This window comes from Lithobates pipiens, unplaced genomic scaffold (genome assembly GCF_037356315.1).
Source record: "Lithobates pipiens isolate NorthernLeopardFrog02 unplaced genomic scaffold, aLitPip1_a1.2 Scaffold_8, whole genome shotgun sequence".
Taxonomy (NCBI): domain Eukaryota; kingdom Metazoa; phylum Chordata; class Amphibia; order Anura; family Ranidae; genus Lithobates; species Lithobates pipiens.
This window is the reverse complement of record NW_027507903.1, coordinates 551,692,081-551,706,145: the sequence shown is the minus strand read 5'-3', so window position 1 is coordinate 551,706,145 and position 14,065 is coordinate 551,692,081. Positions and strand designations below refer to the sequence as shown.

General features: G+C 46.6%; 1 protein-coding gene across 11 annotated transcripts in view; it reads right to left on the bottom strand.

Moving 5' to 3' along the window:
* Positions 1-14,065, bottom strand: part of LOC143960901 (inositol polyphosphate-5-phosphatase A-like) — a 107,039-nt gene that overhangs the window by 27,676 nt on the left and 65,298 nt on the right. For all 11 annotated transcript variants that reach the window (XM_077469893.1, XM_077469899.1, XM_077469903.1 and 8 more), the window contains 3 exons: positions 6,901-7,004; positions 4,274-4,326; positions 3,600-3,719 (listed from right to left, as the gene is read on the bottom strand). In XM_077469893.1, the coding sequence (XP_077326019.1) occupies positions 3,600-3,719; positions 4,274-4,326; positions 6,901-7,004 (277 nt within the window). The remainder of the gene's footprint in view (positions 1-3,599; positions 3,720-4,273; positions 4,327-6,900; positions 7,005-14,065) is intronic.

Here is a 14,065-nt window from a genome sequence, read left to right as displayed (position 1 = left end):
TATTTGTATTTAAATTGAACAACATTGTCGCAGATAAATTATTCAGGGTGTTATGTTTAGGAAACCATATAAATTTCATGTAACCAGCATTTAAAACTTTAAAAACGGGAACAGATTAGTCCATTCATGGACATTAAAAACTGTAAAAATGGTTTTGTTTAGACTTGAGTTCCCACCACTAAACCAGTAATGCTGCGTACACACGGTCAGAATTCCCAACAACAAATGTTCGATGTGAGATTGTTGTTGGAAAATCCGACCGTGTGTATGCTCCATCGGACATTTGCTGCCGGAATTTCCGACAACAAATGTTTGAGAGCTGGTTCTCAAATTTTCTGACAACAAGTACAAGCGTGTGTACACAATTCCGACACACAAAAATTCCATGCATGCTCGGAATCAAGCAGAAGAGCCGCACTGGCTATTGAAGTTCATTTTTCTCGGTTCGTCGTACGTCTCTTACATCCTCACGTTCTTGATGTTTGGAATTTCCAGCAACATTTGTGTGACCGTGTGTATGCAAGACAAGTTTGAGCCAACACCCTTCAGAAAAAATCCACGGTTTTGTTTTCGGAATGTTCGATTGTGTGTACGCAGCATTAAACTTTAGCCATTTTTCAGCAGAAGGGCACGATCAACACAGGAATTGTCAAGATGTGCGGCATTGTAAGATGTATAAACGATTTACAATGAATGGGCTTGTAGCTCAAGATTATTGGTCACCAAAATCCAATCATACTGGACCATTCAATCTCCTCTCATTTTAATTAATTTTGAGGTCCCACCCTCACGTGCCTCTCCCTTAGCTGTAGATTGAGTCCTCCAGCCAGTAATGTCAGTCATCTGGTCTGTTTTCTACACATGTGAAAAATGCAAAAGATGACATGAGTAACACTACTGCTCTGCAAGAATGCAGATCAAGGCCTGCCACAATCATGATAGATGGTACATAACAGAAAATCTCAAAAGAGAGGCTGCGCATGTGCATGGTTGAAACGCGTAAGTGATCCAATGGGTGACCGAAATGACAGATCGCTACCCATGCTCGCATACTCATACATGTTTGGGTAGCTTTTTCCTTAAATTAAAAAAGACTTTGTGACAGCTGGTATGATTTATGAATGTACACCAGCTTTGTTTAAGGTTTTGTTTAAAACCAGGACTTGGGGGTTAGGCTGATTTTAACATCAAGGATTAAGGGGTATGTTTAAGTTTTAAGTTAGTTAAAGTTAGGTTTTAGGAAGAAGATACCATTTTGGGGGTGATTTAATAGATAAGTAACAGGGGAAAGTTTAGGGGATAGGGATTATGTGGTAAAGTATATTATTATTATTTTTTAAATTTGGATATGCTGTAATAGGGAAGGGTTAGAACTTCTGATAGGTTGTAAATGGTTGTCCATGTCCTTTTTGGGAAAATTCCCCCTTTCTATTTGTTCTGATGAACAATTTTTATCAGGCTCAAACAAGATTAGAAATGGAAAATTCTACCGTTATCAAGATGAGAAGATGGGAAATCTTCAATAAGAATGTGTTATAGTGCTTAGGGGTCAAGCAGAGGGAGTGTTACTTCTGGTTGTAAGGACACTGTGGGGTTGATTTACCAAAACGGGTGCAGCTCTGCATAGAAACGTAGCTTACATTTTTTTTGTCAAAGCTTACTATGCACAGCTGGACCAGATTTTGCACTCTCAGGTTTTGGTAAATCAAATCCTGTGTAACAACAGGGACATTTAGGCTACATTCACATGGGTGTATAGCCAAGGTGCAAATTGGGTTTGACAGTTAGTGTGCAGATAGCAGCGGCTGATAAGCCCCGACACTCTAACGACAGGCTGTTGGGGGCCGCAGCTATTTGTGTCTGTTCGCACAGCCAGCGTTCACTCACAGCTGAGATTTACCCTGTGGCTAAATGCCCGAGCAAATGTAGCTTTAGGTGAGCTGCAAAATTTACATAAGTCTTTAGAGCCAACAGTTTCACACCAAAAACAGTCCTGCCCTCCCAGTTACTGAGGCATCACTGAGACCTGATATTTGTGAGATTTAGGCTCCCCACAATCATAAGCATGTGGCATGCTTTAAATGAAAAAAAAAAATGATTACAATTCAAACTCCTCCATGTAGACTTAAAGTGTTACTAAACACAGGACCCTGCATTTACTATATCTTCCACAGTAGACAGAACACGGAAATGCAATTATTTTAATAAATATAAAGTGCTAAATACCCTTTATCATCAGCAGTATATAACAGTCTTGTGACTTCTATCGGTGTCTGGTTAAAGCTTGTAGGAGGAGGTTTCATTCTCCTCTGACTAGTCTATGAGGCTGCAGGACCCCTGACCCTCTGTGTGGCCAGTGTTGATTGGCCCTGTGCTGATCACATACACCCCCTCCCCCCCCAAAAAAACCTCTCTAGCAATGCACACCAAACTGAGCATGTGCAGAGTGACTCCAAGGCTCTGTACTATCAGGAGATGGATTGAGGACTGAGGAAGAAGGGGAGGATCAGAGAAGAAAGCATCAAACAGCCTTTTTACACAATGCTAAGAATTAACCCCTTAGGTTCTACAGTGAGTATACCAAGCATGCTTTACTGCATATATAGACTGATTTTGTGGGTTTAGTAACACTTTAAAGCGGAGGTCCACCCTAAAGTGGAGCTTCCGCTCATTGGAACCCTCCCCCCCTCCGGCGCCACAATTGGCACCTTTCAGGACTCACGCATGCGCAGTAGGGAACCGGGAAATGAAGCCGCAAGGTTCCACTTCCTAATTCCCATACCCAAGATAGCGGTGGCAGCATCCGAGAGACGATCGAGAGATCGGCTTCGGGTGCCGACATCGCGGGCGCGCTGGGCGGGTAAGTGTCATTATTTTAAAAGTCAGCAGCTGCAGTATTTTTAGCTGCTGGCTTTAAAAAAAAAAAAAAACGGCGGACTCCCGCTTTAACAAACACTGTGATCACATGTGATTTCTTTCTCGGTGACATTGGTGAAATAGCTTATAGAGGAGGATCTTTGGACATCATTCATCTGTAGGCCTGATCACAGTGTGCTTAAAGTGGAGTTCTGCTTAAGAAAAAAAAAAAAATTTAAAATCAGCAGCTACAAATACTGCAGCTGCTGTCTTTTAATAGTCGGACACTTACCTGTACCAGGGTCCAGCGGTGCCCCCCGCTCGTATCCCCCTCCTTGCGGTGCCGACATTGTAACTGTGGACACCCGGCTGTGGCTTCACAGCCGGGCACCCTCTGCGCATGTACGAGCCACGTGTCGTGACTGGCCGGGCAATCATCTGGGATCTGTGACGTGTCCCAGATGATTGCCGAGAGGGAGGGGGGAGAGGTGATCTCCCTTCCAGTGCCACGGTGCACCGGGAGGAAGTGGGAGCTGGGACCCTCTGAAAAGAGGGTATCCCCTCCCCCCCCAAAAAAGGCATGCCAAATGTGGCATGTCAGGGGGTCACCTCCCTCAAAGCGGAAGTTCCATTTTTGGGTGGAACTCTGCTTTACAGCAGTAACATAATCATGTAATCATCATCAATGAGCATCAAGGCCAGTTCTGTTTTCAGACACTTTATTTTTTTAAGCTATATGTTACCTAGTGAGTACATAGGTCAAGGCTCTCCTACGGTTGGAGCTATATACAGAGGGAGAGCAGTCCGATGAGACAAGATTTGAAGCGTCATGGAACAGGTGGAGGTTCACAAGATCAAACATCCTAAAACATAAGAAAATACAGTTATGTAGCTGACCTGAATAGATAGGGATATATCCTAACAATAATGGAGCAATTGCCAACATAGTAAGATTATTTCCATAGACTGGTGCTGAGCAAATGTAACTAAATTGGTCTTTTACAATACTACCGGAGAAGACCATAGAATTTAAAAGACCAAATTAGATTTTTTTAAATAAATGTTTTTTATTTAATGTGCTGGGTCCTAGTGGGAGGCAAGTGAAATCTAGCATGTTGCCCACGACTGTAACCCAGACCTTATATAAGACTGCATGGTATCACTACAGGGAAAACATTGACTCATGTTTAGCAGCAGGGTGACATGTCTGTAGTGGATCAAGCCTCAGGGAAGTGCTGGGATCAAGGGTTGCTCATTACTGGAGATATGAGTCAAATACAAACACATTTATCACAGCAATTGCCATCACACAACAGAATCACATTGCCTTGTGATATGGAACACTTGGCTGTTATTAGCTGCATGTGTTAGAAAAGCATGTGACAAAGCCATTACCAGGGGACTGTGCCATACATACCGGTTGTGGACTAGCCAACGTGTCCTCATGAATCCCTTGCGAGTCCAGGCAAACTGCAGGAGAAATAAGGACAATTATACAAATACTCCAAGCACCATGTATCTAAGATGGCCATATAAATATAACCTACTATTTTATCATTCTTATTTCCATAGTATCAATGTATGTGCATAAATATGTTCTGTATGTGGCCATTCTCTTCTGAGGCATGTCAAGGCTGGGGGCACAGAACCATGAGAAAGATAGGCCCAAAGAAAAAAAGAAAATGGGCAAAAGGCTGGCATGACTGGGCTAGCAGGGGAGTACAGGAGTCGGAGGGTTAAAATAAAAAGCATGATCAAGGGTTCAGGAGAAGGGAGGGGCACATACCTGGATTGATGGAAGAATGTATAGGGAGGGGCAGCAAATATGTTGAGGAGGGGACGCAGGGTCTGTGAGTACTCTTAGGTAAACTTTCCACTCTCCCACCCTGTGGATGGTGGACTTGTTGGGGGTTGTCCTGGCATGGTGGTTGGGGTCCTTGGAGACATCCACATTTTACTGTGTAACATCAGAGTAAGAACCCATCTATGGTATGGCGTCCTCTGTGTAATCCTAGTTAATGGTGGGTTAATGGGAATTGGAGGTGTCAGCGGAAATTTGGTATTGTCCTCGAGCCAGTGTTATGCGGCAGAGGACCTTTAAGTGATTCCACTGATACAAATTTGTTGTTGGTTCGTTGGTGCCTCCAAGCATGGGCAACCCTGGTCATTATCATTACTGTTATTATATTTCTGTTCAACGGAATGTTGATGTGTTGTTTATTGTTAATAAATGGCCACTATGGCCAATTTGTACTCCAAAAAGTGTGTCGGTCCTATCATTTTAGTGGTTAGTGGCAGGTAGGCCGTAGTGGTCTATGGTGGCAAGTTATGCACTACTTCTGGTATGCCTTAGTAAAGCTACATGATGCTCTGATCTTGCACAAGATGTAAATAATTGCATCATTTAAAAATATTATTAGGCTCGGTTTCCATATATGCGAATCAAATGTATAACGTGAATCGGACTGGCTTTCAATGGAGCCAGCACACACGTCTGGGGCAGCCGCAGTCCATATCTAAAAAGGGTCCTGTGCGATTTTGGGTCCACTTTGGGTGCGAATTCAAGTAAAAATTCCCACCTAAAACCGCACCTAAACCAGTGAACAAAATCACACCGGACTCCTGTCTGATATGCAGTCCGACATGTGAGAACCTAGCCTTAGATGGACTTTAGTTATAAGTTTGCTAAAGCTGAGCACTACTTAATTAACCACTTGCCTATTGGGCACTTTTACCCCCTTCCTGCCCAGGCCAATTTTCAGCTTTCAGTGTTGTTGCACTTAAATGACAATTGCACGGTCATGCAACACTGTACCCAAACTAAAGGATAGGGACCCCCGAATCGACCTCCCAGGGAATGCCCATCTACTCAGCCCCACCGAGGCAGGGAGAGCTGTACTTACCAGTCCTGACGAGCTGGGGAATATTCCATCACAGACCCACTCTCCGATCGGTCATATGTGTGCCCCGGAGCATTACGCCCACCAGCCGCCCCTGGAGCATGGGGGGCATGTCGTGGCTGACACAGCATGGAGCTCTGGTCTCCACATGCTCGCAGGCCAGGCTGGGGAGACTACAAGAATAAGGGTATCCTGCATGTCACCCAGGCGGGTGTTGATAGCAGATCACAGGATCTTAATCTTGCGTAAATGGCAAACTTCTGCAGAAAAAATCCACGGACCGATGAGCCCGCAGGGTTCCTAGGTCCTTCTCCTTCACTAGGCAGAAAAAACTGAGCCTGCAGGAAGCAGGCTGGGGGGTTGTTACTGAAGGGACTGCCCCTTGGGCGGAACTAGAAAGTTCTGTTTTTTGTACATGTTAACATGTTCTGCCTAGTCCTCTCCTGAAGGTGGCATAACAACCCAATGGTCAAGAATAAAGGAGCTGTGTCAGTCAGTGAACGTAAGAGAAACACCCCACTATCCTAGCCCCCCTGTCCTTAAGCAATTGCCCTACTCCTGTTTCATGCTCCATCACAGTCACTGGCTCCAGCTCCTGCTGCTGTCAATCAAACTTCTTTGAGGATGGAGCGTGGGCGTGCTTTACCGGCGCTGTCTTTGTCTATGGACGCACACAGCCTGGCTTGGGAACGTGCATGCACAGGTGACTTGTCAGTGTGTGGCTTTCTAAGAAAGTACCTGGAGCAGTGAGAAACTAATAGCGCCGGTGTGGAATTGCTAGAAAAGCAAAGGAGGGTGTGTTCTGTGAAATATGTATTCACAAAGCAGGTATTACGTCTTTTTAACTTTATTTATTTAAAAAAAAAATCGAATTTAGTATTTTTCTTTCATTCCCCATCTGCTCTGTTCAGCACCAGGAGGCGAAGGAAATACCCAGTACTTTTGAGTATGGGGAAGCATATGACTAACCCATATGACAACCTTGTGTGAGCCACAAGTCCAGGGAGAGGAACTGAAAGGAAAGTAGGTACAGTTTTTTTGGGAGGTTTCAATTATAGTGAACCAGTTACTTTGTCATGGATAAAGCACACATTCCCTTTGAGCATCAACATATTTGTCTTGACATTGGTAGGCAGTTCATTACCCCGGGCCAGAAGTCCTGTGGGAATCTCTCCTTATGCACAATGTGGCAGTCTTCAAGAGAGCCCATACAAATGGTCTGTCCAGACAGAGAGATAAAGTTCTTGTCTGAAAGGGAAAGAAGGAGAAAGGTGAAGACATTTTATGTAGTAGCCCACAGTGACAGCCAATCAGTTGCTTTATTTTCAGAATTTTATAGAACATTAGAAAAATAAGCAAAACTTTTATTTCCGACTTCCTCAGTAGTAAATCAAATGCTACAAAGGGGAAGGATAAGGAAGGAAAATGCTGAACATTGTTCCAACATGAACTTTTTTTGTGTACTTTGCAAGTGTTGTATTCTTAAATGCTGGGGCTAGTATGTTAGGTTATGGAGTTACAGCAGATATGATGCTAACGAAACTATCAGATGTGAGAATTATTGCTTGGTTTTAGTAATTCATCAAAAGAGACACATACACAGCACTTTCAGGAAAGGAACAGCTTTGACGTTGACGCGTTTCATGCTACAATTGCTTAGTCATATCTACGGCTAAGCGTATTTAGAGCAAAACATATCAGTGTTAGCACTGTTCCTTTTCTGAAAGTGCTGTGTATATGTCTGTTTTGATGGATTGTTCCTAATAAACTCTTGCAATCTTCTACATATTTGAGCGTGGTCATCCACTTTTCACTTTTTTTCTTTGCTGAGGTTCAACAAAGACACCGTACTGGGGAGCCCTGAAAAAAAATTGCTTTTCCCTACAGGTGGGGGGGAAGGTTTAACAGAGATATGTGCTCAGCCTCCCCAATGATGGCAAGCTCTGAAGGTGGTGAGAGACTTTTACAAAGCATAGAAGTAAGCCGAAAATTGGAGCAAGCAAGAATTTTTTTCTATGGATGATGGGATGCCACACTAAAAGTTTGCACAGGGGGTAAAAGAACCTTTCTTTAAGACTTGCACACAGGAGATATTAGTTTTGAAAGTATTCCAAAGTAAACAGTGGCAAAGCCAGTCTTGCTATAATAATTAGGATAGGGGAGTCAGCCCCATTGATACATAGAGACCATAATGCCACTCTTCACATACAGTGGGGAAAATAATTATTTGAACCCCTTCAGATTCTGTAAGTTTGCCCACTTACAAAGAAATGAAGGGTCTATAATTTTTATCATAGATGTATTTTAAATGATAAAGAGAGAATATCAACCAAAAATACAGAAAAAGCACATGATACAAATGTTATAAATTGAGTTTCAACTCAGTGATAGAAATAATTGTTTGATCGTCAAGCAAAACATGACTTAGTACTTGGTGCTTGGTGAAGAAACCCTTGTTGGCAAGCACAGAGGTAAGAAGTTTCTTGTAGTTAGTGACCAGGTTTTGTACACACCTCAGGAGGGATTTTGGTCCGCTCTAGTTTACAGATCTTCTCTAAATCTCTAAGGTCTTGGCTATCACTTGGCAACTCGAAGTTTCAGCTCCCTCCATAAATATATATTCTATAGGATTAAGGTCTGTAGACTGGCTAGGCCACTCCATGGCCTTAACTTCTTCTTGAGACACTCCTTTGTTGCCTTGGCGGTGTGTTTTGGGTCATTGTCATGCTGAAAGACCCATCCATGACCCATCTTCAGTGTTGTGGCTGAGGGGAGAAGGCTCTCATCCAAGAGATGCAATACATGGCCCTGTCCATTGGCCCCTCAATGTGGCAAAGTCGGTATGTACCTTTAGCAGAGAAACAGACCCAAACAATAATGTTTCCACCTCTGTGCTTGACTGTAGGGATGGTGTTCTTAGGGTCATAGTCAACATTTTTCTTCCTCCAAACATAGCAAGTCCCCCTCTTCAATAAGGCAAATGTACAGTCATGGCAAAGAACATTAAATAATTCAGAGAAGGATTGAGAGAGAGAGAGTGCTGTGGTCAGATAAGACCAAAATGTAATTCTTTGGTATTAACTCGACTCAACGTGTTTGGAGGAAGAAAAATGTTGACTATGACCCTAACAACACAAACCCTGCAGTCAAGCAAGGAGGTGGAAACAATATTCTTTGGGGCAGTTTCTCTGCTAAGGGTACAGGCCGACTTTGCCGAATTGAGGGGCCAATGGACGGGGCCATGTATTGTAAAATCTTGAAATCTCTTCCCTCAGTCAGAACACTGTAGATGAGTAGTGGATGGGTCTGCCAGCATTACAATGACCCAAAACATACCGCGAAGGCAACAAAGGAGTGACTTAAGAAGAAGCACATTAAAGTCATGGAGTGGCATTAATCATATAGAAATTTATGGAGTAGAAACTTTGAGTTGCCAAGAGACAGCCAAGAAACCTTAAGGATTTAAAGAAGATCTGTAAAGAAGAGTGGACCAAAATCCCTCTTAAGATGTGTGCAAACCTGGTCACCAACTACAAGAAAAGTCTTACCTCTGTGCTTGCTTCCTAATAAGGGTTTCTCCACCAAGTACTGTAAGTCATGTTTTACGTGGGGATCAAATACTTATTTTACTCACTGAACTGAAACTTAATCTATAGCATTTGTTTTATGCGTTTTTTTTCTGGATTTCTGGTTGATATTCTGTCTCTATCATTTAAAATACACCCATGATAAAAATGATAGATCCTTCATTTATTTGTAAGTGAGCAAACTTACAAAATCTGCAGGGGATCAAATAATTATTTTCCCCACTGTATATACAAGGAGCAGTTGGTACAATATATAGGCAAACCTTTGTGGACACCTGACCTTTAAGAGCTTGTTGGAAATCCCATTCCAAAGCCGTGGTTATTGATTAGTGATGGACGAACTTCCGACGGGACGTTTCGCGAACGCGAAACGCGAACGGACACAAACGTTCGCGAAAACGACCGTTCGCCGCGGGCTCCATTGACTTCAATGGGAGGCGAATTTCGCAAACCTTTAGGTCGAATTTGCGGCCACGGGGTAATTATTAGGGGGTAGCACGTAGTCCCACCACCTGGACAATAGCATAATACATGTATGAGGTGAATTTGGGATCGATAACTACAAGCATTTTTTTTTTATTTGGGAAATTGTTCTGACAATTCAGGACTATGGAGCTAATGAAGGCAATGGAGGAGAGGGAAGGTCAGGGACCAGGGTAGGCAAACAAGAGGGTGCAGGAGATACAGAGCACTGACAGCAGCACCGTAATACAGAGCACTGACATCAGCACCGTGACATACAGCGCTGACAGCAGCTCCGTGACATACAGCGCTGACAGCAGCTCCGTGACATACAGCGCTGACAGCAGCTCCGTGACATACAGCGCTGACAGCAGCTCCGTGACATACAGCGCTGACAGCAGCTCCGTGACATACAGCGCTGACAGCAGCACCGTGACATACAGCGCTGACAGCAGCTCCGTGACATACAGCGCTGACAGCAGCTCCGTGACATACAGCGCTGACAGCAGCTCCGTGACATACAGCACTGACAGCAGCTCCGTGACATACAGCGCTGACAGCAGCTCCGTGACATACAGCGCTGACAGCAGCACCGTGACATACAGCGCTGACAGCAGCTCCGTGACATACAGCGCTGACAGCAGCTCCGTGACATACAGCGCTGACAGCAGCTCCGTGACATACAGCGCTGACAGCAGCTCCGTGACATACAGCGCTGACAGCAGCTCCGTGACATACAGCGCTGACAGCAGCACCGTGACATACAGCGCTGACAGCAGCTCCGTGACATACAGCGCTGACAGCAGCTCCGTGACATACAGCGCTGACAGCAGCTCCGTGACATACAGCACTGACAGCAGCTCCGTGACATACAGCGCTGACAGCAGCTCCGTGACATACAGCGCTGACAGCAGCACCGTGACATACAGCGCTGACAGCAGCTCCGTGACATACAGCGCTGACAGCAGCTCCGTGACATACAGCGCTGACAGCAGCTCCGTGACATACAGCGCTGACAGCAGCTCCGTGACATACAGCGCTGACAGCAGCTCCGTGACATACAGCGCTGACAGCAGCTCCGTGACATACAGCGCTGACAGCAGCTCCGTGACATACAGCGCTGACAGCAGCACCGTGACATACAGCGCTGACAGCAGCTCCGTGACATACAGCGCTGACAGCAGCTCCGTGACATACAGCGCTGACAGCAGCACCGTGACATACAGCGCTGACAGCAGCTCCGTGACATACAGCGCTGACAGCAGCTCCGTGACATACAGCGCTGACAGCAGCTCCGTGACATACAGCGCTGACAGCAGCTCCGTGACATACAGCGCTGACAGCAGCTCCGTGACATACAGCGCTGACAGCAGCTCCGTGACATACAGCGCTGACAGCAGCTCCGTGACATACAGCGCTGACAGCAGCTCCGTGACATACAGCGCTGACAGCAGCTCCGTGACATACAGCGCTGACAGCAGCTCCGTGACATACAGCGCTGACAGCAGCTCCGTGACATACAGCGCTGACAGCAGCTCCGTGACATACAGCGCTGACAGCAGCTCCGTGACATACAGCGCTGACAGCAGCACCGTAAGCAGCCCCAGGAGGAAGTCAGCACAGCACAGGGATGGTGTGATCCCCTCATAATAAGAACCCCCAGGAGGAAGTCAGCACAGCACAGGGATGGTGGGAGCCCCTCATAATAAGAACACCCAGGAGGAAGTCAGCACAGCACAGGGATGGTGGGAACCCCTCATAATAAGCAGCCCCAGTAGAAATATGACACCGCTCAACCTCTTCAAAGAGGAGGGTAGGGGCATATAGTACGGTGTGCTTTTTTGGGTCAGGGAAGTGAGCCAAATGAATTAAGAAGGTCTGTGTGCTTGATTCCAAAAATTGTTTATAGACATATACATGGTCTACTGATCACATGTGTTGAATTCCTCCGAGATCCATGCCTCATTCATTTTTAGAAATGTGAGGTAGTTAACACTGTGGTGAGCTAGGCGAGTACGCTTATCGGTCACAATCCCCCCTGCTGCGCTGAACGTCCTTTCGGACAGGACACTGGATGAGGGGCAAGCCAACAGTTCGATTGCAAATTGGGCAAGCTCTGGCCAGAGGTCAAGCCTGCCCACCCAGTAGTCTAGGGGTTCATCACTCCTCAGAGCGTCCACATCGGCCGTTAACCCAATGTAGTCGGACACCTGACGGTCTAGGCGTTCCCTGATGCTGGATCCGGATGACACCTGTCGATGGGTCGGCTGAAAGAATGACCTCATATCCGAAGTCACCAACACATCTTCAAACCGGCCTCTTCTTGCAGGCGCTGTTGGATTGGTACCCGCAAATCCTTCTCTGGGAGTGGGAATTGCTCCTCTGCCAGCGCACGCAAAAGCAGAATGCAGCATTTCTCGAAGCAAGGCCTGGAAGTGCTGCATTCTGACAGCCCTCTGCGACGGCGGTAACATTTCCGCCATTTTGTGTTTGTACCGGGGGTCTAAGTACGTTGCCACCCAGTACTGGTCCTTGACCCTCATGCTTTTTATACGGGGGTCCCTATTAAAACACTGGAGCATGAAGGCCCCCATTTGCACTAAAGTGGAAGCGGTGTGGTGGCCTGGCTCCTGCTCATCATCCAGGATAATGTCGTCCTCTTCATTCTCCTCTCCCCATCCTCGCACAACAGGGATCCCAGAAAGGTTTAAAGCATGCTCTTCTTGCTCCTGCTCATCCGCCCCGGCACCATCCTCCTCTGACTCCTCATCAGACTCCTGTTGTTGACTTGTCTCAGATAGAGTAGCCCCCCCTGGGAATTCATCCAGCATTGCGACTTCCTCATCTTCCCGCTCCTGCTCCTCCACAGCCTGATCAATGACACGACGCAATGCACGCTCCAGAAAGAAGGCATAAGGTACCATGTCACTGATGGCGCCATGGCTGCGACTGACCAGTTTGGTGATCTCCTCAAATGGCCGCAGAAGTCTGCATGTGTCGCGCATGAGCAGCCACTGGCGCGGTGAAAAAAAACCCAGCTCCCCAGAACCGTTTCTTTCGCAGAGTTCATACAGGTAGACGTTAACTGCACGTTTCTGCTGGAGCAGCCTATCAAGCATATAGAAGGTTGAGTTCCATCGCGTCGGGCAATCGCAAATAAGACGTCTGACCGGCAGATGGTGTCGCCGCTGAATGTCAGCAAGGCGAGCCATGGCCGTGTAAGATCTTCTGAAATGGGCCGAGATTTTCCTTGCCTGCCGCAAGATGTCCTGGACCCCAGGGTATTTGACAAGGAATCGCTGCACGACCAAGTTTAAGACGTGTGCCATGCACGGCACGTGCGTGATTTTGCCCTGTTTCAATGCGCTAAGCAGATTGGCACCGTTGTCACACACCACTTTACCAACTGTCAAATTGAGCGGTGTTAGCCACTCATCTGCCTGTGAACGCAAAGCTGAAAGGAGTGCCGGGCCAGTGTGGCTCTTTGCTTCCAGGCACAACAGACGCAGCACGGCATGGCAACGTCTCACCTGGCATGTGGAATAGGTTCTGGGGAGCTTGGGCGGTGCAGTGGAAGAGACGCTAGCAGCGGAAAAGGAGGAGGCAGCTGAGGAGGAGAGGGAGGAGGATGGAGTAGGAGGAGGAGAAGAAGAGTCAGGCCTGCATGCAATCCGTGGCGGTAAAACCAAATCTACACGGGTGCCACGGGTTACATGCTTGACGGCCGTCAGAAGGTTCACCCAGTGGGCAGTAAAACTGATATACCTTCCCTGCCCGTGTTTGCTAGACCACGTGTCTGTGGTCAGATGTATCTTGGCACCGACACTGTGTGCCAGAGATACATTCACTTGCCGCTGAACATGGCCATATAGCTCTGGGATGCCCTTCTCTGAGAAATACTTCCTTCCTGGGACCTTCCATTGTGGTGTTCCAATGGCCACAAATTTGCGAAAGGCCTCCGAGTCCACCAGTTTATATGGCAGTAGTTGGCGGGCTATGAGTTCTGACAAGCCAGCCGCCAACCGTTGGGCAAGAGGGTTATCCGGCGTCATCATTTTTTTACGCTCAAACATTAGGCCCACGGAAGCCTGCCTTTTTGCAGAAAAATGTGAGCTTGGCGTGATGGAAGGTGGAGTGGAGGACAATTGTGAGGAGAGAGGAGAAGGAGAAGTAGAAGACGAGGCTGGACGGTGAGAGCCTGCAGTGTGGCTTTGTGTGTTCCGTTGCTCCCACTGGGCTCGGTGATGGCTGCTCATGTGC